Raw genomic sequence first — 27,249 nt, forward strand, 5'->3', positions numbered from 1 at the left:
CGGAGAAATGTAAAGTACAGAATCTGAACTAGTGGCTGCGTCAATAAAATGTTTAAAGGAGATTAACAAATAGATCCAGAGTATAGCGAAGAATAAGTCCCGTCTGTATATATACTTACACATCAGAGCGTTCTAGTAAGAGATCAGCAGAAACAAAGTATTCGGCCTAATGTGCAGGTAGACTATGGGAAAGTGGGCACCAACTTAATGGGTTATTATCAGAAATTCTTGAAAGGGGTCCTTACTGCTCAATAGGGGTCCCATGAATGTAGATCTGGAACCCAGAAAATGGGGATCGGCAGAGCACAGATTTGAATAGCAGTGTTCACTCGTCGTCTGCTCCTAATATTAAAGGGTTACTACCAAAATTAAAAAGTTATCCACTATCCATAAGATCCCAGGGGAAAGCTTGCTGACCACTGGGGTTCCAAATGCTGGGACTCCCAGTGTTGCCAAAATGGGGGTTCTGGAACCACCTGATTCAGAGTTCGGGTTTTTGGAACTCTGTGATTGGGACTCTACAGCCTCATCTTGAAAAAAATGTGGAGGTGCGCATGCTCAATCTCCGCTATATTCATGGGACGGCCAGAAATTGTGGAGGGCTCTACATCACCAGCTATACTGACTTCTCCAGCTGTACTGACTTCTCCGGCTGTACTTCTCCAGCTGTACTGACTTCTCCGGCTGTACTTCTCCAGCTGTACTGACTTCTCCGGCTGTACATCTCCAGCTGTACTGACTTCTCCAGCTGTACTGACTTCTCCAGCTGTACTTCTCCAGCTGTACTGACTTCTCCAGCTGTACTGACTTCTCCAGCTGTACTGACTTCTCCAGCTGTACTGACTTCTCCAGCTGTACTTCTCCAGCTGTACTGACTTCTCCAGCTGTACTGACTTCTCTGGCTATACATCTCCAGCTGTACTGACTTCTCCAGCTCTACTGACTTCTCCGGCTGTACTTCTCCAGCTGTACTGACTTCTTCAGCTGTACTGACTTCTCCGGCTGTACTTCTCCAGCTGTACTGACTTCTCCAGCTGTACTTCTCCAGCTGTACTGACTTCTCCAGCTGTACTGACTTCTCCGGCTGTACTTCTCCAGCTGTACTGACTTCTCCAGCTGTACTGACTTCTCCGGCTGTACTTCTCCAGCTGTACTGACTTCTCCGGCTGTACTGACTTCTCCGGCTGTACTGACTTCTCCGGCTGTACTGACTTCTCCAGCTGTACTGACTTCTCCAGCTGTACTTCTCTGGCTGTACTTCTCTGGCTGTACTTCTCTGGCTGTACTTCTCTGGCTGTACTTCTCTGGCTGTACTGACTTCCCGGATGTACTTCTCTGGCTGGACTTCTCTGGCTGTACTGACTTCTGCGTCTGTACTTCTCCAGCTGTACTGACTTCTCCGGCTGTACTTCTCCAGCTGTACTGACTTCTCCGGCTGTACTTCTCCAGCTGTACTGACTTCTCCGGCTGTACTTCTCCAGCTGTACTGACTTCTCCGGCTGTACTTCTCCAGCTGTACTGACTTCTCCGGCTGTACTTCTCCAGCTGTACTGACTTCTCCAGCTGTACTTCTCTGGCTGTACATCTCCAGCTGTACTGACTTCTCCAGCTGTACTGACTTCTCCAGCTGTACTGACTTCTCCAGCTGTACTTCTCTGGCTGTACTTCTCTGGCTGTACTGACTTCTCCGGCTGTACTTCTCCAGCTGTATTGACTTCTCTGGCTGGACTTCTCTGGCTTTACTGACTTCTGCGTCTGTACTTCTCCGGCTGTACTGACTTCTCTGGCTGTACTTCTCTGGCTGTACTGACTTCTCCGGCTGTACTTCTCCAGCTGTACTGACTTCTCTGGCTGGACTTCTCTGGCTGTACTGACTTCTGCGTCTGTACTTCTCCAGCTGTACTGACTTCTCCGGCTGTACTGACTTCTCTGGCTGTACTTCTCCAGCTGTACTTCTCTGGCTGTACTTCTCTGGCTGGACTTCTCCAGCTGTACTGACTTCTCCGGCTGTACTTCTCCAGCTGTACTGACTTCTCCGGCTGTACTTCTCCAGCTGTACTGACTTCTCCAGCTGTACTTCTCTGGCTGTACATCTCCAGCTGTACTGACTTCTCCAGCTGTACTGACTTCTCCAGCTGTACTGACTTCTCCAGCTGTACTGACTTCTCCAGCTGTACTGACTTCTCCAGCTGTACTTCTCTGGCTGTACTGACTTCTCCGGCTGTACTTCTCTGGCTGTACTGACTTCTCCGGCTGTACTTCTCCAGCTTTACTGACTTCTCTGGCTGGACTTCTCTGGCTTTACTGACTTCTGCGTCTGTACTTCTCCAGCTGTACTGACTTCTCCGGCTGTACTTCTCCAGCTGTACTGACTTCTCCTGCTGTACATCTCCAGCTGTACTGACTTCTCTGGCTGTACTTCTCCAGCTGTACTGACTTCTCCGGCTGTACCGACTTCTCTGGCTGTACTTCTCCAGCTGTACTGACTTCTGCGGCTGTACTTCTCCGGCTGTACTGACTTCTCTGGCTGTACTTCTCTGGCTGTACTGACTTCTCCGGCTGTACTTCTCCAGCTGTACTGACTTCTCTGGCTGGACTTCTCTGGCTGTACTGACTTCTGCGTCTGTACTTCTCCAGCTGTACTGACTTCTCCGGCTGTACTGACTTCTCTGGCTGTACTTCTCCAGCTGTACTGACTTCTCCGGCTGTACTTCTCCAGCTGTACTGACTTCTCTGGCTGGACTTCTCTGGCTGTACTGACTTCTGCGTCTGTACTTCTCCAGCTGTACTGACTTCTCCGGCTGTACTGACTTCTCTGGCTGTACTTCTCCAGCTGTACTGACTTCTCCGGCTGTACTTCTCCAGCTGTACTGACTTCTCCGGCTGTACTTCTCCAGCTGTACTGACTTCTCCGGCTGTACTTCTCCAGCTGTACTGACTTCTCCAGCTGTACTTCTCTGGCTGTACATCTCCAGCTGTACTGACTTCTCCAGCTGTACTGACTTCTCCAGCTGTACTGACTTCTCCAGCTGTACTGACTTCTCCAGCTGTACTTCTCTGGCTGTACTGACTTCTCCGGCTGTACTTCTCCAGCTTTACTGACTTCTCTGGCTGGACTTCTCTGGCTTTACTGACTTCTGCGTCTGTACTTCTCCAGCTGTACTGACTTCTCCGGCTGTACTTCTCCAGCTGTACTGACTTCTCCTGCTGTACATCTCCAGCTGTACTGACTTCTCTGGCTGTACTTCTCCAGCTGTACTGACTTCTCCGGCTGTACCGACTTCTCTGGCTGTACTTCTCCAGCTGTACTGACTTCTGCGGCTGTACTTCTCCAGCTGTACTGACTTCTGCGGCTGTACGTCTCCAGCTGTACTGACTTCTCCAGCTGTGCTTCTCCAGCTGTACTGACTTCTCCGGCTGTACTTCTCCAGCTGTACTGACTTCTCCGGCTGTACTGACTTCTACGGCTGTACTGACTTCTACGGCTGTACTGACTTCTACGGCTGTACTTCTCCATCTGTACTCAGACGTCTCCGGCAGTAACTCCACTTCAGACAGAGCCGCAGAACCCCATTTGCTGAGTTTTAGAGCTCTGAACTCAGGATTGCATATTTCCAGTGCCTTGAATTTGGGATTGCCAGGGGTCCCAGCTGTTGGATCCCGAGCATTCAGCAAGCTATGCCTCTATTCTATAGATGGGGAATTACCTGATGTTTTGGGTGTAACCCTTTAAATATGGGAGTGTAAGAAGCAGCTGAGCACTGCACTCTGCTTTCTATGCCAGTCTCAAACACAATGAATGGAGGGGAAGGTGAGAGTGCGCCTGCTCAGGATTGCTGGGGATCCTGGAGGTCAGACCCCCAGCATTCAGTAAGTCAACATCTATCCCAAATATATGGGATACAATTTGATTTTGGGAATATCCCTTTAATGCAGTATTGCTTCCTCAGAGGTAAAAGTATGGCTTTAACCATTTCAACACAAACAGAATATTGTGGATGTAAAGCAAAATACTCTACTAACATAAATCATTAGTCCATACTAAATAAGAGCTCACATCATAGGAGATTGCATTTATGTGGCCGGTAAGGACACATGATAATCAAACATAAAAATTATATTGGTAAAGCATAAAACTACGGAAAGTAAACTTAGTTCAGATCTCCATCGCGAAGTTTTAGAGATGAGCCAATATATTTGCAAGACCCTGAGGTCCAAACAGGAGCCCTGTTAATCGCCTCCTGCCAGTCGCATTGCCGGTGCCTCTGCCCATTAGTAGGCCCCGTTGTGTCCTCATGGTTACGGTGTGAAGCACATATAGCGTCTCGCAGGGCAAACTGACCAGAAGAGAAGCAGGGCTCCCATGTTGAACATTGCTTCACCCATCTCTACCAAGTGTACATTATTCAGTATTTGTGAGTATGCTCTGTAGGAGCCATACAGCCAATGAAGCAGCTCCCTCCCCAAAGTCCCAGCAGGACGTCACAGTACACCTCTCATACTAATCAGCAGCAGTATACCGTGTATCTAGTCTAGTCATGAAAGCCATTATAAAGTGACTCTTACAGGTCATCACTACCTGATCAATAGGGGGTCCGACTCCCGACATCCCACCAGCTGACTGTAGAGAAGATACCTAGAGACAGATTCTCACCAATTTGATACTGATGGTATTTCACAAGAATAGACCATTGATTTTATAGACCTGGACAAATGCTTTCAGATTTTAATATTTACTGTAACAGTGCAGCCTAAGTGCCTGTTCAGATGCGCATTTTTGCCACGATTTTCCTATTTGTTTTTCAATGGCAGAAAACATTGAATTTTCCAGCTCCCGCAAAAGAGAATGATATTTCTGAAATCTCATGCACTTACTGTCGGCAGCACATAAAGTGTCCTCGATAAGGGCCATCTCCGACAGGGGAATTACTGGGCCTTCCGCTTGCCACTTCTTGCGGTCAGCTCCATTGTTTTCTTGCTGGCGCTCATCGTCACCGCTGTCTCTCTTTGATGAGGTTTCTTCGTTTGTCGATGCCACATCTTCCTGAGCCTTAAGGTTCTGATTCAATCTTTTGAGTATTTGACGTTTTTCATCCTAAAAATAAGAACGAGACACTAAATGCACATCCACCAAATGACACTGCCGAATACAGGGGCGGAAATTCGGACCTGGAAGCCATAAATGTACGGAGATCTTGAGATCGCTCTAGTTACTCGGGGCGCGCGGAAATGGAAGCAAAGCGCTAACCACCATCAATAAAGTCTCACAAGGAAAAACAACAAACTGGTGTGAAGTTCTAGCAAACTTACCGTATATACTCGAGTATAAGCCGAGATTTTCAGCCCCAAAAAATAGGCTGAAAGTGCCCCTCTCGGCTTATACTCGAGTCATGGAAGGCGGGGGGTCGGCGTGTGAGGGGGGAGTGACGACGGTCACATACTCACCTGCTCCTGGCGTTCCTGATGCGGTATCTGCATGTCCCATGGGCGCTTTCTTCCTCTGTTCAGCAGTCACGTGGTACCGCTTATTAAAGTAATGAATATGGACTCCACTCCCATAGGGGTGGAGCAGCATATTCATTACTGTAATGAGCGGTACCAGTGACCGCTGACAGAGGAAGAAGCTGCGGACGCCGGAGACCATCTGCCGGGAGAAACTGCCAGGGACGGCGCCAGAAGCAGGTGAGTATTTCATATTCACCTGTCACTCGTTCCAGCGTCGACGCCGCTCCGTCTTCCGCTGTGTCCTCTGCAGTGACTGTTCAGGTCAGAGGGCGCGATGACGTATTAGTGTGCCGCCCTCTGCCTGAACAGTCAGTGCGGAGAGAAGGGACGCTTAGGAGTAGCGGGGAGCGACGAGAGGTGAGTATGTCATTTTTTTTTTATTGCAGCAGCATTATATGTGGCACATTGTTATATGGAGCATCTATGGGGCCATAATGAACTGTATGGAGCATTATATGGGGCATATTTGTATATGGAGCATCTATGGGGCCATAATGAACTGTATGGAGCATTATATGGGACTCCAGATTCAATATGGATATTCAAAAACACTTAACCTACTGATGTCTCAATTAATTTTACTTTTATTGGTATCTATTTTTATTTTTGAAATTTACCAGTAGCTGCTGCATTTTCCACCCTAGGCTTATACTCGAGTCATTAAGTTTTCCCAGTTTTTTGTGGCAAAATTAGGGGGGTCGGCTTATACTCGGGTCGGCTTATACTCGAGGATATACGATATGTGCAAACTTCTGTACTGGTTAAGATTGGCCAGTTTTGCTTTTATTTCCATTACTCCTTTTAGAATGCTTTTCTTTACATCCGCCATACTGTTCCAGAGATATGGGTCTTTTTATTTACTGGTCATTTTTATAGTCTTTACCAAGGGGGCGTGGTTTGAAGAATTCTCTAGGGGCATGGCTTCAGGCTGCTCTGCATTATTAGCCTGTAAGTCACGCCCCCTTAAGTAAAGACCGTAAAAATTAGCACTAAATATAAAGCCCCATGACTTTGGAGCCGTATAGTGAATTTATTAAAAAAAAAACAAAAAAACACACAGCAATGCAATTTAAAAGTGGTCATTTTTGACCTGGCGACGTTTATATACAGAAATATGATGTAGTTTTGCGATTTTCACTATTTAATTACAATGATAAAAATATACCGATAGTGTAGTGATCTATTCTTAAGCCAATTTATGGAACATACAGTACAGACCAAAAGTTTGGACACACCTTCTCATTGAAAGATTTTTCTGTATTTTCATGACTAAGAAAATTGTACATTCACACTGAAGGCATCAAAACTGAGCTTCAAGAGGTAGTCACCTGCTTATACACTTACAGGACCACTCTCAGTATAGCGGGTGATCACCAGCAGCGGGGGGATAGAAGACCTGCACATAATAAAGCTGCAGACGAGCGGCATTCTGGACAGCATGGGGTCGAAGCCCAAATTAAAGTATCCAGAACTGGTCAGTTCAGGCTAAAGGAGGGTGATCGTATATTATTTCCAGCAACAAATCCTGACCAAGAATCCCTAAGACAGTTAGGACACATAACATGCAAAGAAAAATAATGTGTACTAACTTGGATTGAAGGGTCTATTATTTTTGAGTCTTCTGTGTTGTCCCTGATTTCTGTTACTTCAACCTATAGTCAGAAGAAACAAGAATACAAAAAACACAAAACAGAGAATATCACATTGGGCCAAGCCGTAGATTTCCAGCAAAACGATTGCTAAGGTTAAATTAAAAAGGGTTAAAACCAGTTAAAACCTGTAAAGGAAACAGTACTCCCCCTCAGCGACAGGACCGGAAGGCATAGGACAGCAGGGGTTGGGATCGCCATTATTTATTTGTTTTAAGCCAATCTGAGCCCTGTTAACAATAATTTTGATAGGCTGGAAAACCCTTTAGGCTATGTGCACACGTTGGAAAAGAGGTGCAGAATTTTCTGCACAAAATCCGCATCTCCTGGTAGAATCTGCAGCCGCGGTTTTTATGCGGATTTTGTGCGGATTTTCAGCGGTTTTTGCCACTGCGGATTTTTAACATGGAAGGGTGCAGAAACGCTGCAGATCCGCCCAAAAGAAGTGACATGCACTTCTTTGAAATCCGCAGCAATTCCGCACTGATTTTTCCGCACCATCTGCACAGCTTTTTTTTAATCCCATTCATTTACATTGTACTGTACATCACAGTGCGGATCTGCAGCGTTTCTGAGCGGAAAAATCCGCTGCGGATCCGCAGCAAATCCGCATCGTGTGCACATAGCCTTAAATGGTATTCAATAATGGCTAAATGAGTTATTATTATAAAAAAAAAATGTATCCGTTATCTAGAACTTTGTTTTTTTTTGGCTATTAGGCTAAGAACCTACTGATCTGCTGACTCATGTGGCGATTCTCCGGCTTCATTCAACCTCAAATCAACAGATCGGCTCTTTCTCTTCCAAGGTTATGGTGACTGACAGCAGATTCTCTGCAGTTAGGCAGTGGGGAGTCGGCTGTCAATCAGTAAGATGTTGGAAGTGCCTCCCCATCGACAAAGCAGAGCGATAGGTGACAATTTGTAGATACATAGGGTCTGACTTCTAGGACCCACACTAATCCCAAGAATGGAACACTAAAATGCCCTTTAATGTGAAGCAATGGGCACACATGCCACGGCTCCATTCAGTCTCTATGGGACGGTCGTACAGTGAGCAGGAAGTGAACCTACAGCTCCAACATTCTTCAGCGCAGAGGTCATAGAGATGGCCGGAGTACTGGGCTTCACGTGAAACTGTCCTCGGACAGGCGACCCCCCAACATCTGCATGAGCTGCATGGCTAGGGGAGCCCGGAGTTGGTCCTGCAGCATTGAAAGGCACATTAGGATTCTTGAACCCCCGGGCAGCCAGCTGAAAAAATAAACACAAAAAACAAACAACATAAAAGAAATATAAAAGAAACAATACCATTAAAAATGAAGGGGAAAAAAATTAAACAAAAATATTCTATAGAAATGTAAATAACACACATACGTATATTTGTACAATTTGTGTAAATGCAATATGCAGATACAGTCATGACACTTTACAGGCTAAAACCCCCGAGTGGAAATTTACAGCAATAATCAGAGCAAGGAGTACAGCAAAATAACGTACATACAACCTAATCACACGTTACATAACAACTGCTCCGGACCTAACTATATACAGTTGTGCTCAAAAGTTTATATACCCCGGCAGAATTTTTGCTTTCTTGGCCTTTTTTCAGAGAATATGAATGATAACACCAAAACTTTTTCTCCATTCATGGTTAGTGGTTGGGTGAAGCCATTTATTGTGTTTTCTCTCTTTAAATCATAATGACAGCCCAAAACATCCAAATAAAATTTAAGGGGAATCAGTAGTCAGTAGGATCAACCCTCCAAAGCCATCTATATGGAAACACAAGTCATAATAAGTTGAATTAAATAACTCGTTTTTCTTAATATGTAAATGAGCTGTAAAGATCTATGAGCAGGATATAGATCTCCCACAGAATCTGCCTCCAGAGCTGGTTTCTCACCAGTGTGGGACATGTAATGATTAATAGATATGTAAATCAGGAGAGCAGACTCACACTGGTAACTTTCCCTTTCACTTAAAATAATCTCTGGAGGCAGTTTCTCGGGGAGATCTGTGGCCGGCTCATAGATCTTAACAGATCATTTACATATTGAGTAAAACGTGGATTTGTCTGGAATAAAACATCAGATTGCAGATATCAAGATACCATTTTATTAATTTTATTGAGCTTCTTATGACCTACATGCCCATATTGACAGCTTAGGGGAGTTGATGCTACTGGCAGGTTCGCTTTATAAAGCCCCCCCCAAAAAAAACCAAAACAGGCAGCATGAAAGATTAAACAAAGCTCCAAAAATAGCCTTTTTCACGATTGTCCTTCTTCTAAGGGTACACACTCTGTTATGCTTCCTGCCTGGACCAGTTATCAGGTGATGCCTCAAACGTTTATGGGAGCCTTGAGAAGACAGAGCGATGTGAACATATAAGTGCATTACAAAGTGGATGGCTATCGATCAAGATTGAGGGCAGAAAACCCCTATAAGCTTCAACTATTATAGTTCTGCAAAGGTATCAATATCTGCTATTTGGGCACTTTATAGCGTTGGGATGATTACATCTCACAGTCAAAGCAATATGATAGCAAATAAAGGGGTTTTCTGCTACACTAATACTGAAGACCTATCCATAGAATAAGTGATCAATATCAGATCAGTGGTGGTCAACAAATATAGCGTACAAAGAGGGGTGCTACCACTTCCTCACACGGTTTAGTGCCTGCTCCTAGGTACTGTACATGAGTTCCTGTTCACTTGAATGGAGCTGATGTGCAGTATCAGATCTAAACAGGTGATAAAAATCAATGTAGATGAAAAACCCTTTAATATGATTTACAGCAGAGGTGTCAAACTGCATTACTCGAGGGCCGCCAACAGGTCATGTTTTCAGGATTTCCTTGTATTGCACAGGTGATAATTTAATCACCTGCACAGAATGATTCCAGCACCTTGTGGAATGCTAAGGAAATCCTGAAAACATGACCTGTTTGCGGCCCTCAAGGAATGCAGTTTGACACCTCTGATTTACAGCACGCAAATTAATAGTCACTCACCTTTCATAGAGAGTACATGTCATCTACATATAATTGACATAAAACTGCACCCCTCAAGGTGCTCAAAACCACATTCAATAAGTTTATTAACCCTTCAGGTGCTTCACAGCAGCAGAAGCAACATGGAAGGAAAAAATTAACATTTAACTTTTTAGTCACAAAAATGATCTTTTAGCAACAATTTTTTTATTTTCCCAAGGGTAAAAAGAGAAACTGGACCCCAAAAGTTATTGTACAATTTGTCCTGAGTACGCTGATACCCCATATGTTGGGGGGAACCACTGTTTGGGCGCACGATAGGGCTCGGAAGGGAAGGAGCGCCATTTGACTTTTTCAATGAAAAATTGGCTCCAATCTTTAGCGGACACCATGTCGCATTTGGAGAGCCCCTGTGTACCTAAACATTGGAGCTCCCCCACAAGTGACCCCATTTTGGAAACTAGACCCCCCAAGGAACTTATCTAGATGCATAGTGAGCACTTTGAACCCCCAGGTGCTTCACAAATTGATCCGTAAAAATGAAAAAGTACTTTTTTTTTTTGCAAAAAATTTCTTTTAGCCTCAATTTGTTCAATTCCACATGAGCAACAGGATAAAATGGATCCTAAAATGTATTGGGAAATTTCTCCTGAGTACACTGATACCTCACATGTGGGGGTAAACCACTGTTTGGGCACACGGCAGGGCTCGAAAGGGAAGGAGCGCCATTTGACTTTTTGAATGAATTATTAGCTCCAATCGTTAGCGGACACCATGTTGCGTTTGGAGAGCCCCTGTGTGCCTAAACATTGGAGCTCCCCCACAAGTGACCCCATTTTGGAAACTAGACCTCCCGTGGAACAAATCTAGATGTGCGGTGACCACTTTAAACCCCCAAGTGCTTCACAGAATTTTTCTTTCCTCAAAAATGATTTTTTTATTTTCACAAGGGTAACTGGAGAAATTAGACCCCAAAAGTTGTTGTCCAGTTTGTCCTGAGTACGCTGATACCCCATATGTGGGGGGAGAACCACTGTTTGGGTACACGTCGGGGCTCGGAAGGGAAGTAGTGACATTTTGGAATGCAGACTTTGATGGAATGGTCTGCGGGCATCATGTTACGTTTGCAGAGCCCCTGATGTGCCTAAACAGTAGAAACCCCCCCATAAGTGACCCCATTTTGGAAACTAGACCCCCCAAGGAACTTATCCAGATATGTGGTGAGCAGTTTGAACCCCCAAGTGCTTCACAGAAGTTTACAACACAGAGCCGTGAAAATAAAAAAATATTTTTCTTTCCTCAAAAATGATGTTTTAGCAAGCAATTTTTTATTTTTGCAAGGGTAACAGGAGAAATTGGACCCCAATAGTTGTTGCCCAGTTTGTCCTGAGCATGCGGGTACCCCATATGTGGGGGTAAACCACTGTTTGTGCGCATGTCGGGGCTGGGAAGGAAGGGAGCACCATTTGACTTTTTGAACGCAAGATTGGCTGGAATCAATGGTGGCGCCATGTTGCTGATGTGCCTAAACAGTGGAAACCCCTCAATTCTAACTCCAACACTAACCCAAACACACCCCTAACCCTAATCCCAACTCTAGCCATAACCCTAATCACAGCCCTAACCCCAACACACCCCTAACCACAACCCTAACCCCAACACACCCCTAACCCTAATCCCAACCCTAACCACAACACACCCCTAACCCTAACCATAACCCTAACCACAATCCCAATCTTAACCCTATTTCCAACCCTAGCCCTAAATCCAACCCTAACTCTAATTCCCACCCTAACCCTAAGGCTATGTGCCCACATTGAGGATTCGTGTGAGATTTTTCCGCAGCATTTTTTAAAAATCCGCAGGTAAAAGGCACTGCGTTTTACCTGCGGATTTCCAGTGTTTTTTGTGCGGATTTCACCTGCGGATTCCTATTGAGGAACAGGTGTAAAATGATGTGGAATCCGCACAAAGAATTAACATGCTGTGGAAAATACAACGCAGCGTTTCCGCGCAGTATTTTCCGCACCATGGGCACAGCGAATTTGGTTTTCCATAGGTTTACATGGTACTGTAAACCTGATGGAAAACTGCTACGAATCCGCAGCGGCCAATCCGCTGCGGATCCGCAGTCAAATCCGCACCATGTGCACATAGCCTAATTCTAAGGGTATGTGCACATGCTGCGGAAAACGCTGCGAATCCGCAGCAGTTTCCCATGAGTTTACAGTTCAATGTAAACCTATGGGAAACAAAAAACGCTGTGCACAAGCTGCGGGAAAAACTGCGTGGAAACGCAGCGGTTTACATTCCGCAGCATGTCACTTCTTTCTGCGGATTCCGCAGCGGTTTTACAACTGATCCTATAGAAAACCGCAGTTGTAAAACCGCAGTGAAATCCACAAAAAAACCGCGGTAAATCCGCCATAAATCCGCAGCGGTTTTGCACTGCGGATTTATCAAAACCGCTGCGGAAAAATCCGCAGAGGACCAGAATACGTGTGCACATAGCCTTACCTAACGCTAATTCTAACCCTAACCCTAGCCCTAGTTCTAACCCTAACCCTAGTGGAAAAATAAAAGTAAATATATTTTCTTCATTTTATTATTGTCCCTACCTATGGGGGTGATAAAGGGGGGGTTCATTTACTATTTTTTTTATTTTGATCACTGTGATAAAACCTATCACAGTGATCAAAATGTACATGGAACGAATCTGCCGGCCGGCAGATTCGGCGGGCGCACTGCGCATGCGCCCGCCATTTTGGAAGATGGCGGCACCCATGGAACAGACGGATGGACACTGGGAAGCTCGGTAAGTATGAGGGGGGGATCGGAGCACAGGGGGGTGATCGGAGCACGGGGGTGGGATCGGAGCACGGGGGAAGCGGACAGGAGGACGGGGGAGCGGACAGGCGGACGGAGGGGAGCGGAGCACAGGACGGAGGACTGGGGAGGAGATCAGTGGCGGGGGGGGCAGATCAGGGTTTCCAGCCATGGCCGATGATATTGCGGCATCGGCCATGGCTGGATTGTAATATTTCAACACTTTTCAAAGGTGAAATATTACGAATTGCTCTAATTGGCTGTTGCACTTTCAACAGCCAATCAGAGCGATCGTAGCCACGTGGGGGCAAAGCCACCCCCCCTGGGCTAGAGTACCACTCCCCCTGTCCCTGCAGATTGGGTGAAATTGGAGTTCACCCTTTCACCCGATCTGCAGGGACGCGATTCCTCCATGACGCCACATGGGTGTCACAGGTCGGATTGGCACCGACTTTCATGACGCCTACAAGGCGTCACAGGTCGGGAAGGGGTTAAGGAAGGCATTTTGCAGACTGTGTCAAATTGATATTTGAGGAAGGTAAATTATCAAATAGTTCACGTACATCTATCATTTTATTATATAAATTATTATTATTACATGAACGGCTATCGTTACCTAAGCATAGATGACACACAATGGTGTGAAAAAGTGCATGCCCCCTTCATTATTATCCATTCTTTGCATGTTTGTCACACTTAAATGTTTCAGATCACCAAACAAAATGCAGTTGTTAAATGAAGGTCTTTATTATTAATTGAAAAATAATTCCAAACCTACAGGGCCCTGTGTTAAAAGTGATTGTCCCTCTCCCCCCTTAAAACATAAATTAACTGTGGTTTATCACATCTTTGGGAAGTGGAGTTCAATTTCCCTAGCCACACCCAGGCCTGATTACTGCCACACCTGTTCTCAATCAAGAAATCACTTAAATAGGATCCGCCTGACAAAGTGAAGTAGACCAAAAGATTCCTCAAAACCTACACATGCCATTTTTGTTTTACCTGATTAGATATGTTTTCAGTGATTGTTGGCCAGATCACCCCCCCTCTCCCCACCTCCTTTACTGTTTAGTTTTTCATGTTTTGCATTTCTTTATGATGAGACTTGTGAACTTGATTTTCTTTTTGTATTGCTTGTATCATCCTATAATACTTGTAATGTTTGCTTGTTCTTTAAATTTGAAAATTTAAATTAAGTATGGAAAAAAAAAGCTAGACATGCCGCGATCCAAAGAAATTCTGAAACAAAGTAATTGAGATCTATCAGTCTGGAAAAGGTTATAAAGCTAATTCTAAAGCTTTGGGACTCCAGGGAACCACAGTTAGAGCCACTATCTACAAATGGCGAAACTATGGAACAGTGGTGAACCTTCCCAGGAATGGCTGGTCAACTGACTAAAATGACCCAAAGAGTGCAGAGGCGACTCATCCAAGTAGTCACAAAAGACCCCACAACAACATCCAAAGAACTGCAGACCCCAATTTCCTCAGGTAATGTTTTTGTTCATGACTACACCATAAGATAGACTGGGCAAAAATGGCCTGTATGGCAGATTTTCAAGATGAAAACCACTGCTGCGCAATAAGAACATATAGGCTTGTCTCAGTTTTGCCAGAAAACATCTTGATGATCCACAAGACTTCTGGGAGAATACTCTGTGGACTGACAAGTCAAAAGTTGAACAGTTTGGAAGGAGCATGTCCCATTACATCTGGCGCAGAAGCAACACAGAATATCAGAAAAGGAACAACGAACCAACAGTAAAATATGGTGGTGCTAGTGTGATGGTCTGGGACTGATTTGCTGCTTCAGGACCTGGGAGACTTGCTGTGGTAAATGGAACCATGAATTCTGCTGTCTACCAAAAAATCCTGAAGTAGAACATTTTGTGTTTACCAGTGTTATCTTTATCTAATTTTTAAATTTTTTTTTTTTTTTTTTTAAAGTGTGGCAAACATGCAAAAGAATAGGAAATCAGGAAGGGGACAAACACTTTTTCACACCACTGTATACTCATGGCCAGATTATGATCTAGAGAAAGCCCAACTACCCACCCGCCAGGCAGAAAAACCACATAGTACATGGGAGCTCCTAATGGCTATTTAAGCACTTGAGATGAAATTAGGGATCTCCTCGGAGAAAGGCTCATAGAAGAAAAAGTAATTCTTTCCATCAGACACACTGGGGAGAAATTCCAACTCTTGATTTGGTGCGTAAAAATGCTGATATTCCAAATAAAATTGGGCTCAACCTGGATAAGGCTTTATGAGCAGGGATGGAAAATGTCAGCATTATCTGCTCTCACATCTGCATTTCTATTATGCAGAACAATGTAAAAAGGACTTTATGAGCTTGAGTGCTGGAAGGAAAAATAAGATAACGTGTATATTTTACCAGGCTGAGGTTATTGAATATTTCTTGTGAGATCATTTGTATTTTTGAACATTAGGACATTACCCTTTTTGTCTATTAACTTCCCTTGAACCCGTCTTCCAATAGACATGGCCTAGCAGCTAGGTAAAAAGAGCACATAATGTGAAGTTGTAAGCAGAGATGATGGGTGTACGTGTGAAGAAGAGAAGTTATGTGCTCCTCATCTCCACCTGTCAAACAAACAAGGCCTGCACCTGGAGACCACACACAAGATGCTCCTGACACTCCATTTTGGCTGCAATTAACCTTTCACCAGGGATGAGAATTGCAGGCTGCAGGTGATAGAATGTTTTCTAATGGTGACAGATAGTGTGCATTCCCTCCTGACAACTAATGCCGTCTCATCACATGCTACATACTTGTAATTGGTGACATTCCAACCACAAAGGTCCAGATCCTTTCACCTGGCTTGTAAACAGAAAATATGGGGTTGGTCAGCAGATATTCAGGTTAGATCTGTTTATGAGAATCGTACTGAACGCCAGGCACCTCTACAATCCAGATCTATTAATATAGCAGCGCGGTGAGGAGACGGCCTAGCATTGCATAATATTACACCAAATACAATTATTTGGAATGATAATGGTTAAAACACTTGAAAAATGTACAATGTTGAGGCCTGAAAACTAAATACTAGGCATCTCTCAGACAAAGCTCCCCTGAGGGTCCAGACAGCAAACGCAAAGTAGCTAAGTGTTACTGCAGTGGTGAGTGATAGCAATGGGAGACTACAGGTCTACGAACTGCATAGTGATGTGACCTCAGTGGAGTCCTATCACAGTAACAATCTCTCAGCTCTCGTGACGTCTATAGGCAATACTTGTTGTCACGGCTCCCGGGAATTACTGCTGTGGGAAACACTGCACACAGCAGCAAGGGAGCTGGGTAAAGTGCCAGGTTACTAACCAGGTAACAACCAGGACCTGAACCATGTGACAGAGTAGGAGGTGGTCGGGGAAAGAGCCAGACACCGGGGTGCAGAGGAGACGATCTACACAGGAGAGTAGTCAAACAAGCCAAGATCTGAATCAGGAGATCACGAGGTACCAAAGGGGTGAGACGGAGGATTGTCAGAAGAGAAGCCAGAGGTCAGAAATCCAGAAGAACAAACAAACAGAGTAACGCATGGAGAGCAAGGAAAACAATTGCAAACCGGGCACACACTCCAGGGGTCAGGCGCACAGACTAGAACAAGAGTATAGCTGACAGGGAATCCTAGTCTGGAGTGAGTATAAATACCCCTCCCAGATCGAAAGCGGCCAGCAAAATTAGCCCTGAGAGAACAGGACATTAACCATGTCCTAATCATGACACTTGTATCTCTGTAAAAGAAATCCAGGAGCGCTGTTCTTTAGAACTCAACATTCTGCTGTTTCTCCTTGTAGTTTATAGATTAACCTACTCCCTTGTGTCAGTGCTTGCAGTGGACATACCCCTTTGACCAGTGAATGGTAACACCCAGCTGACAGTTTCTATGTGTGAGACTCTCTTGCTGTCCCCATCACGGGCTTCCATCTGAAGTCATGAAAAACAGGGTCAGATGGAACAAACAGATCTATTGAGAATAAGGAGGAGCCTGAAACTTTGGACTAAGTTTAATTTTCTTTTTGGCCATCTTTTTGCTAAACTCGCTGCAAATTGAATGCCTCACTTGTGGATCCATGTGAAACCCCTTTTTTCAGGGCTTCGATTATTCTGACAGATTCAGAAAAGGAGGAGTCTTAAAAGTAGTGTGAAATGAGCCTTATTCATAGATTGCCAGGATGAATAAGTGAGGAACGGCCAATGCAGTTCTAAGAAAGGAAGCTCCAGTTAGGAGCAAGTTCATGGACATGCAGGAATTCACTAGAATAGACATGTCAGGACGTTGGACAGGTTCTTCTGTAATGGATCAGACACTAATGATCAGCATAAAGTATTACACAAGTGCTGCACACGTTTTTACAACATGAGCCCAAGTTCTGAATGATGTGCCATGTCTTTCTTTTCTGTTACGCGAGAGTGTGATGTTATATATATATATATATATATATATATATATATATATATATACACATACATACATACACACACTGGGGTTACTGTATATTCTGCTGGAACGGTGACCATCATTTCAAACTTCTGGAAGTTGAAAGGAGAGAGCTGGATATGCATCATAAAGTACTATGCCCACTCCTCAGATGCCACAATCCTGGACTAGTGTGAAAACCCATGGCCCTGGCAACAATGTACCAACCATAGCCCCTAATGACCGTGACAAGCATAATATTTCTGTAATAATGCGAGCGATGTGACAATCACAGCCAGATACCCCCACAGTAGCATTGTGGTCACGGCATTTCTGCTATTATGAGCTTATAACAAAGTAATAGAAGCCCAGAACTGCGATATCACTGAGCCCACCAAACAGTTACTGTTGTAGTAGACACATAACGGTATGTTCAGATTAATGTCCACAAATGTTCCCAGAGCTAGAAATAGGAAAGTGTCCCTCAATGACAATATACACTATGCTCCATGGAAAGCTGGACATACTGTAGCTCTACCAGTAACATCCATAAGTCATACTGCAGCTGGAGATCACTACTGGAGGAAAAAAAAAAATATCGGACATCCCAAATAATTTACATTTTGGGATAGGATCGGTGATCCATGAAGTCTCATTGTACATATGACTGTGTACTATGGATTTTAATTACATATAATATCACATCACAGTTTCACACCTAATATATTCAGACTCTGGAACGTTTGCTCTCGTTCCATACTGCTGACCTCTGCAGGTCTCCAATGCTCCCTTTGATATGGCAAGCAACTATGGCAGAGGCTGGCATAGAACAGATGGGCCATTAGGGTGGATTGATGGAAAACCCATTTGGTACTGGATGAATAACAATAAGTAGTAGAAAGAACACTAAAATTTGATTATTAATGAGAGCATACTTTTATAGTGTTGTGAGGAAATGGTTTAACATTAGTCACATACTAATTGACTAATTGTAGCGCAGGTTCCTTTGTAAGCTATAGAATAACATGAGCTCCTGGGGTTATTCTCCTGCTCATGCAAAGCGCCACAGTCTGTGCATGTGGTCATCTCCCCATCCCTAGGTCACACCTCAAAAAGCCTTGAATCTGCACTGCTCCCTTCTTTTCACCCTCCACCCGTCTCAATGGGGATCATGTTTCACATACTGGGTAGCAGATTTTGCAGTGTCAGTAACAAAACTGTGTTGTGTGTATAGACAGCGAGTAATCATAGAAGTATCTCACATCTAGTAAGGAAGGGGCATGCAGACACTTAGGGGCAATGTTTGTGAGAAGGGACAGGGAACAGGTATTTATACGGCAATACCTTCCACAGGAAGCCCTGGCAGCATCAAAACAAAGGTGCAGCACAGAGCTGGGTAAGATGAGGAAAAGAAAACAAAACAAAGGAGGAACATTAGCTTCTTTTTGCTGGATAATAACCATTAATGGCTCATATTCCCTTCTGTACTTTGTCACAAAGTCACTGGCAAAGTTCTGGAGGGGAGATATGTTTCACTGAGGCTATTAGCTTCAGTGATTTGAAACCCAGAAGTTTGTTTGTTTTTGTTAACAACCATAGAGGGGGTGGGAGGTGGTTCACCATATCTCCACTCCAGGGTATGGTCTTGGATTTAAATACTCGCTTCTGACGTATTCTGAGTTCAGTGTGTCTGGAGAGGCTAACTCCAGAGAGGTGTTCATTAGTGATGAGCGAATATACTTGTTACTCGAGCACGCTCGGGGGTCCTCCGAGTATTTTTTAGTGCTTGGAGATTTAGTTATTCTTGCCACAGCTGAATGATTTACATCTGTTAGCCAGCATAAGTACATGTGGGGGTTGCCTGGTTGCTAGGGAATCCCCACATGTACTTATGCTGGCTAACAGATGTAAATCATTCAGCTGTGGCAAGAAAAACTAAATCTCCGAGCACTAAAAAAATACTCGGAGGCCCCCCGAGCGTGCTCTGGAAATCTTGAGTAACGAGTGTATTCGCTCATCACTAGTGTTCATGTTTGTGCTAACCCTGAGTGGGTGGATCCCCGTAACAACAAGGACTGTGCTTTGCATTATGCTTTTGTTTTTCCTTAGGTCAGAAAGGCCGTGTTTTGTTTTTGACAACTCTGCACTGGTATATGCAGTATTCTTATTAAACCAGCGAGCGGTTTAAAGAGACAGCGTTCCTGAGTCCTCCTCCGTATGGTGCCGAGTGAGATGATCTATCACAACTTAAAATGTTCGATTTGCAGACTTTGTATCTAGAAATACTACAAGTTGTTATTTTCTTTATGCCATTTAACTTTTTGTTGCCATTAACTTGTACATTTTCTTTTGGAGCAATGGAAGGGAGGGACACTATGAGCTGTGCAAAAGGTCAGGACAAATACACAGCTTATAAGGTGTTTTTTATGAAGTGCTTCTTTTGGCCTTTAATTAATGGCTATCTGGAGAGTAATAAAAAGCACCACGACTACTCTGATGTCAATGAGACTATTGTAGTGTACAGAACAGGAATGTAAGCTGCTGGAGTTGACAGGTTTATTTCTGTCTGCTTTGGGTACATAATATGAAGTCGGAGTGTCAGTGCCCCATACTTTACTGCGGACTATAACACAAACACTACCAAAAGAATCTCTGGGGAAATCAAAAGGTGGCAATGCTGCTGGGCTGGAAAAGAACGCCATCAGACACATTTACCTCGTGTCAGTGTAGCAGATAGAAACGCATTATAGCCATATAGATGTCATCTGCTTCCCATAATCCTTTGTGAAGTTGTTAAAAAAAAAAAAAAACAGACTACAAGGAAACAAAGCAGTTTAACCTTTCTATCTAAAACTTTGTGGAAAAAATGTGTTGAGAATCTAGAAAATTAAAGTAGAACTTCCTAAAATATACAATCACTCATCCGCTGATTTCTTTCTGCGTTTTACTTGCTTCGTACCTTAGAAATTCAAATCAGCTCAAGTCTTTATAATTCACTGGCATTAAAAATTCTGCCATCTTTAAGAAAAATTACGAGCCCTAAGGCCGGTTTCACATTTGCGGTTGTGTCCGCAGCGTTTGTGCCGCAATTTTCCGCATGCGTTGTGTATTCCTAGCTTTAACATTAGGGACGCAGGGGTCTTCGATTGGTTGCGTTTTGCTGCGTTTGACGACGCATGCGGCATTTCGTCGTCTGCGGTTTGGCGCGGTAAACGCTACATGTAGTAATTTTAGAGGTGTCAATTTGCAGCCTAGAAACGTATGCGATTGTTAGCGCAAGGAATGCGGCAAAAAAAACGCATTACTGTCTATGGGAACGCATGTGTACACATGTCATTGCGTACGTGTGCGTTTGATGCGCTTGCGCACGTCGGACTGCGCATGTCCAGGAACTGATTTAGACATGCCCATTAAAGACACACCCTCCTGGAAATATCAAACGCATGCGCATAAAAAGCGCAAACACATGTAAAAACGCATGCAAACGCTGAGTTTTTTTTTACCATCATGTGTAAGCTGATGGGGATAAAAAACGCTGCGTTATCAGACGTTTGCATGCGTTTTTGCATGCGTTTGCGGTTGTGGACGATACACTGCGGACTTAACCGCAAATGTGAAACTAGCCTAAGATGTAATCAATGCACAGGCTGTAAATCACCTCTCCCCACCACAGCACGCCCTTGTGACATCGCCATGAAGGCCATGTTCATATGTCTTTGTTACGGTCCAACTTGCTCATCAGCGCTAACATTCTGCATCATATGTATGCGAGTGGGATTTTTCTATATCTCTAGAAGTTAAAGGGAATCCGTCAGCAGTTATTTGTTATTTAAAGGGAACCTGTCACCCCCAAAATCGATGGTGAGGTAAGCTCAACAGCATCAGGGGCTTATCTACAGCATTCTGTAATGCTGTAGATAAGCCCCCGATGTTACCTAATAGAGGAGAAAAAGACGTTAGATTATACTCACCCAGGGGCGGTCCCGCTGCGGTCCGGGTCCGATGGGTGTCTCAGGTCTGGTCCGGGGCCTCCCATCTTCATTCCATGACGTCCTCCTCTGGTCTTCACACCACGGCTGCGGCGCAGGCGTATTTTGTCTGCCCTGTTGAGGGCAGAGCAAAGTACTGCAGTGCTCAGGCCGCAGCCGAGGAGTGAAGACCAGAAGAGAAGTCATGGAATGAAGATGGGAGGCCCCGGACCAGACCTGAGACACCCATCGGACCCGGACCGCAGCGGGACCACCCCTGGGTGAGTATCATCTAACCTCTTTTTCTCCTCTTTTAGGTAACATCGGGGGCTTATCTACAGAATTACAGAATGCTGTAGATAAGCCCCTGATGAAGGTGAGCTTACCTCACCATCGATTTTGGGGGTGACAGGTTCCCTTTAATCGGAGAACAGTATACTATAGGGTACGAGACCCTGATTCCAGAAATGTGTCACTTATTAGACTGTGTTATAGTTTCAATGCAATCAGCAGGAGATTAACACTGCTGGGACTACAGCTCAGGTGCAGAGCAGTCAGGCCAATCTGTGTAACCTGCTGCCCCCACTGATTAGCAGCTGCTCACAATGCACAGTGTACATAGAAAGCTGACAGTCAGGGGTATCGGCGGGGTTATACACAGTTAAACTCTTAGCTGTGCTACACCTTGATCAGACAAAAGAAGTTTTTTATAAAAACAATACCAATCAGCCCAGTAAGTGACAGATCCCTGGAATCAGGCTTTTCTCCCTATGTAATGTAATGTATAGCAAAATCCTGCAGACAGACTCCCCTTAACCACTAACCTGACTGTAGGGGTCTCAACAGCTATTTCCATGTCTATCGGCTTTGGAGGAAATATACACTCTTTTATTCTCTTTAATCCCCAGCAAGCTGAAACTAGTAAAGCATTTTTCTTTTGATTACTGTCATAAGGTCAGATAGTATCCTTTCAATGGTTATATGTATAAAAAAAACCCCATAAAATAAAGGAAAAGTGAGAGTGACTAGGTGAACCTAGTACTGAAGAATTTGGGGCTCGTATACCGCAGGTCTTCACAGTGCTCATCGCTTACATGTTCCTCCCAGGCTCTCTTTTCCCTCTCATCCGCTTCTCTCCTCTTTCGTTCAAGTTCCTCTTTTATTACAGCCGCTCGAGCATTTGCTTGGGCCTCCAAAGAAAGAAAAAAGAAAAACAGAGGTCATACAAAGCCGATCATGAACTTAGTTTAGAGTTAGCTCTTGATGAATAACATATGGACAAAGACAACATGGGTATAGAAAATGCAGTGTTAAGTGTTTATGTGAGGGGATGGATTGCAAAGCTAGGCAGGATATGATGCTGCGGCGAGAGCGCACTGCCGCCATTCATCTGTCATACATGCTGAGCGGCTGTGTCAGGAACGTACAGCTAGGCTTCAGCTGGAGCAGATGGAATGGATAACAAGCGGATTACCTGCTTACAGGCAAATGCTATGTACACACAATTCAATTTCAGAGACGGTGAATCACAGTCTAGAAAAATTGCAATTTTAATGAATGAGGCAACAGAGATGGAGACTAGTAAATCAGACCCTGGAGATCGTGCTTGGTCCTCGCGTGAGTCAGGCCACTAATCCTATAAACTGCAGGCCGAGAACACTGGACATTCATCAGGGGACAGTGACTGGCTTGTGGGCTTCAATCATACCTTTAAAGCTTCGATTTTCTTTCTTCGCTGCTCGGCTTCATCATTATTATCCTTTTCACGCTGCCCTTCTTCCTGTTTAAGATCAGTAAAATAAAAGGCACTCTCATTAAAGGGATGGTCAGGGAATAAAAAGGGGGACTCCCAATAAACAGCCCCACTCTTGTCCATGTTTGTATTTGGCGAATACGGGACAAAAACTTAGATCTGTTCTTTCTTCTTTTACTGTTCTACCTGTGGCCAAACATTTCTGTAGCCCTGATTGCTGCATCATGAACATGAGATTACTAGTATAAAGGTAACTTCATGTCCCAGAGAAACAGAAGAGTCTGGGAATACAAACATATGATGACCTTTGACACATTCAGAGCAGGAACGAATGAGTCGCATGGATTAATGTCCTTTGTACATCCATTAAGGAATGTGCTCCTCAGACCTCGTGGGACATCACAACCATGGACCAGACCTCAGAGGACTCAAACTTTCACACTTCTCCTACATGAACTCCAATATTATTTACTGACACAACTGTTTTCTCCCCGTCCCACCTGGATAGTTCTGCTTCACGTCTTATCTATTGCATTATTCCTGTGCCCTGTTGTATATAAATGTGTGACTCTTCAGATTTTGTGTTACACTATGTGTGATGAGTAGTCTCAAATCCTTGCTTTTTGTTACCATCTTTTCAGTTAGCTATTAAAAAGTATCAACCACTGAGGATTCTCAAATTTCAATATTTTTCTATCCCATAAGCAGTTCGGCTGCTGGGACCAATCAATCACGAGAACAGGTGTTGAGCATGTGCAAACACTGCTCCATCCGCGGTTTATACAAGTGGTGCTCAGACCGCTCACTACCGTTCCATTGTAGAGGACTTTAGGAGCCTATACTCAAGATCATCGGGGTCCCAGTAGTCAGACCCTTACCAATTATATAGTTATCATCTATCCTTTATATGGGTGATAAATGCCATTCCTTAAAGTAAATGAGGCTGAGCTGTAGCATCTAACACAAACCCCCGAATGCCATTTGTGGGAAAATCACATGCCTCCCCCCAATACCAGACAACCACTGAAATGAAGGAAAACTCTAATCGTAATAAGAGCATAATAAAAGTTATCCCTATACCTATTGCCAAAAAGAATTTGGCTGACCTAAACAATTACAACCAATAAATGATCAGTTAATTCTTATGTCAATTCACATTAGATAAATGTTGATAGCACGGGCTGCCTCTTTTAATACTTATAAGGCTACGTTCACATTTGCGTTGTTGGGCGTAGCGTCATCGACGCATGCGTCCCTATCTTTAACATGCGCCGGTACGCGTTGTACTGCGTTTTACGACGCATGCATCATATAGACGCACAAGACAGGGCGCAGGGGACGCTACTTGTAGCGTTTTCCCTGAACCGAAAGTCCCGATCAGTAGGATCTTATGACAACGCATGCGTCGCAAAACGCTGCGTTGTGTGCATGCGTGGTTGGTTGCGTCGCTGCGCCCAACAACGCAAATGTGAACGTAGCCTAAGCATGTTCCGTCCAATGATGGCAAATATTAGGGGAATAAAAGATCTCTTATACTGGGTTGTAACATGTTTGATGCAAAGAGAAACTGTCATTTTAATTTGTATTAAAATGACGGTTATTAATATTGTTAGGGCTCCACCGGCACCTCTGCACGTGTCCTCTCCTTCCCCTGCCAGAACGTCAACGTGTGTACTTATTCGTTCGCGCTCACTTGACGCCTGTCTGCTCCTTGGACCTGCTAAAGATATCCCCAGCCAATTACTGGGTTATTTCTTGTGTATAAGGCACCTTCCCCAATTGGGAGTTACCTTAGCAACTTAATTATTCTATGTGTTTCCTGTTAGTTAGTTATAAGGTCTCCGTGCTCCTGATCCAGTCCGCTCTGTCTGTACCTGTCCCGGTCCTCCCTGCTATACCCATACTGAATCCATCCTGCCTGTTTCTAGTCACGATCCTGATCCGTCTGACCTGTACTGGTACCGCTTACTTGTCCAGTCTGTACTTGCACCTGAGAACCTGCATCTGTGATCCCATACTGTGGCCGTCCCATGTTCCCATTGCAGTCATGCTTGTGCCGTACCATTCCACAAACCAGTTACTGGCCAGTCCTGCTTCCTTGTCCCCCATGTTGTTGTCAGCTGCCATGGCTCCGTAGGTCCGTCCTGGAATAGCACCTGGTGTGCACCTGAAGCCAAGTCTAACCCCACCATCAGGGGCTCTAGCGAAGAGTCTGTGCTCATTTAGTTACACCCCTCCAGGCTCTCCCCGGACCATGGCAGAGTGTTTCCACAACCACATGCGTAACAATTACTATTGAGTGAAAATAGGAAACGTTGTAACAGATTATAACAGTAATCTGCTTCTTTCTTCTCTTTGACTGATCTTACACTCTCAATTCATAAGTGAAATATTCAGTATAGATAGATTTTCCCAATACTGAGATAGAAGATAACAATTGGGGCTTTTAAAATTCTATGGAGGGGGGAGGATGGAGGAGCTAGATGCAGTAACAGACATCCTACTGCAAGTCTTTCTGAAAACACAATTACAGTTCTTTCTAGAACTTTATGAGCACCTGTTATCTCCTATCTCAGCAATGGGAAGATTTGTGTTCACTGAAGATAATTATTATATATTATTATAGAGCCATTTATTCCATGGCGCTTTACATGTGTAAAGGGGTGTACATAAAATACAAGTTCAATTATCTTGAACAAAATGAGTCACTGACTGGTACAGGAGGAGAGGACCCTGCCCGCGAGGGCTCACAATCTACAAGGCATAGGTGAGGATACAGTTGGTTGTAGGCTTGTCGGAAGAGGTAGGTCTTTTTGAAGGTTTCCACAGTAGGCAAGAGTCTGATATGTTGAGGTAGAACAGACCTCAGGTAGTTCCAGAGTAGAGTGGATACACAGGAAAAATCTTGTATTGTAGGAAGAGAAAATAAGAGGCGAATAGAAAAGGAGATGTTGTGAAGATTGGAGGTTGCGTGTAGGTAAGTACAGGGAGACTAGGTCACAGATGTATAGAGGAGATAGATTACGGATGACTTTGCATGCCAAGGTTAGGTTTTGAATTGGAGTCTCTGTACAATAGGAAGCCAATAAAGGGATTGAAAGAGAAGAGAGGCCGGGGAATAGCAGGGGTAGATGGATTAGTTGGGCAGCAGAGTTTAGGATAGATTGGAGAGGTGCGAGAGTGTTAGAGGTGATGTCATAAAGCCGGAGTTTACGGTAGTCGAGGCAGGAGATGAGGGCATGCACTAGTGTTTTTGCAGATTCTTGGTTGAGGAATGTGAGGATCCGGGAAATATTTTTGAGTTGGAGTCTGCAGGAAGTGGAAAGGGCTTGGATATGTGGTTTGAAAGAGAGATCAGAGTCAAGGGTTACCCTGAGACAGCGATCTTGGGGGACTGAGGAAAGTAGGCAGCCATTGACTTTGATGGATAGGTCTGTTTGGGTGGGTTGAATAAGATGGTGGAAAGATGATGAATTCTGTTTTATCCATGTTAAGTTTAAGAAATCTAACAGAGAAGAAAAGATGAAATAGCGGCCAGACATTGTGGGATTCTGGTTAGTAAGGAGGTAATATGGGGTCCAGAGAGGGAGATCTGTGTGTCTTCAGCATAGAGGTGATACTGAAAGCCGTGGGACTCTATGAGCTCTTCCAGACTGAAGGTGTAGATGTAGAGGAGCAGGGGTCATAGAACTGAACCTAGGGCAGAGGTGTCAAACTGCATTCCTCGAGGGCCGCCAACAGGTCATGTTTTCAGGATTTCCTTGTATTGCACAGGTGATAATTTAATCACCTGCACAGAATGATTCCAGCACCTTGTGGAATGCTAAGGAAATCCTGAAAACATGACCTGTTGGCGGCCCTCGAGGAATGCAGTTTGACACCTCTGACCTAGGGGGACATCAACAGATAGGGGGTGAGGAGAGGAGGTGGTGTGTGACTGGGAGATGCTGAAACTCCAGTCTGTAACGCATGAGGAGATCTAAGGTAGGGCCAAGTCTGTGATGCCAAGAGATGAGAGAATCTGTAGTAAGAGGGAATGGTCCACTGTGTCAAAGGTAGATGACAGGTCCAGGAGGAGAAGGACAGAGTAGTGTCCAGGGCCGGACTGAGCA

At 44.4% G+C, this 27,249-nt stretch overlaps 1 protein-coding gene across 7 annotated transcripts in view; it reads right to left on the reverse strand.

The window, feature by feature from the left end:
• NEK1 (NIMA related kinase 1) overlaps positions 1-27,249 on the reverse strand; it is a 143,909-nt gene that overhangs the window by 39,054 nt on the left and 77,606 nt on the right. For all 7 annotated transcript variants that reach the window (XM_077279490.1, XM_077279489.1, XM_077279487.1 and 4 more), the window contains 5 exons: positions 23,093-23,164; positions 22,479-22,574; positions 8,228-8,407; positions 7,095-7,157; positions 4,876-5,095 (listed from right to left, as the gene is read on the reverse strand). In XM_077279490.1, coding sequence (XP_077135605.1) covers positions 4,876-5,095; positions 7,095-7,157; positions 8,228-8,407; positions 22,479-22,574; positions 23,093-23,164 — 631 coding nt within the window. The remainder of the gene's footprint in view (positions 1-4,875; positions 5,096-7,094; positions 7,158-8,227; positions 8,408-22,478; positions 22,575-23,092; positions 23,165-27,249) is intronic.

The sequence above is a fragment of the Ranitomeya variabilis genome, chromosome 1, assembly GCF_051348905.1.
Source record: "Ranitomeya variabilis isolate aRanVar5 chromosome 1, aRanVar5.hap1, whole genome shotgun sequence".
Classification (NCBI taxonomy): Eukaryota; Metazoa; Chordata; class Amphibia; order Anura; family Dendrobatidae; genus Ranitomeya; species Ranitomeya variabilis.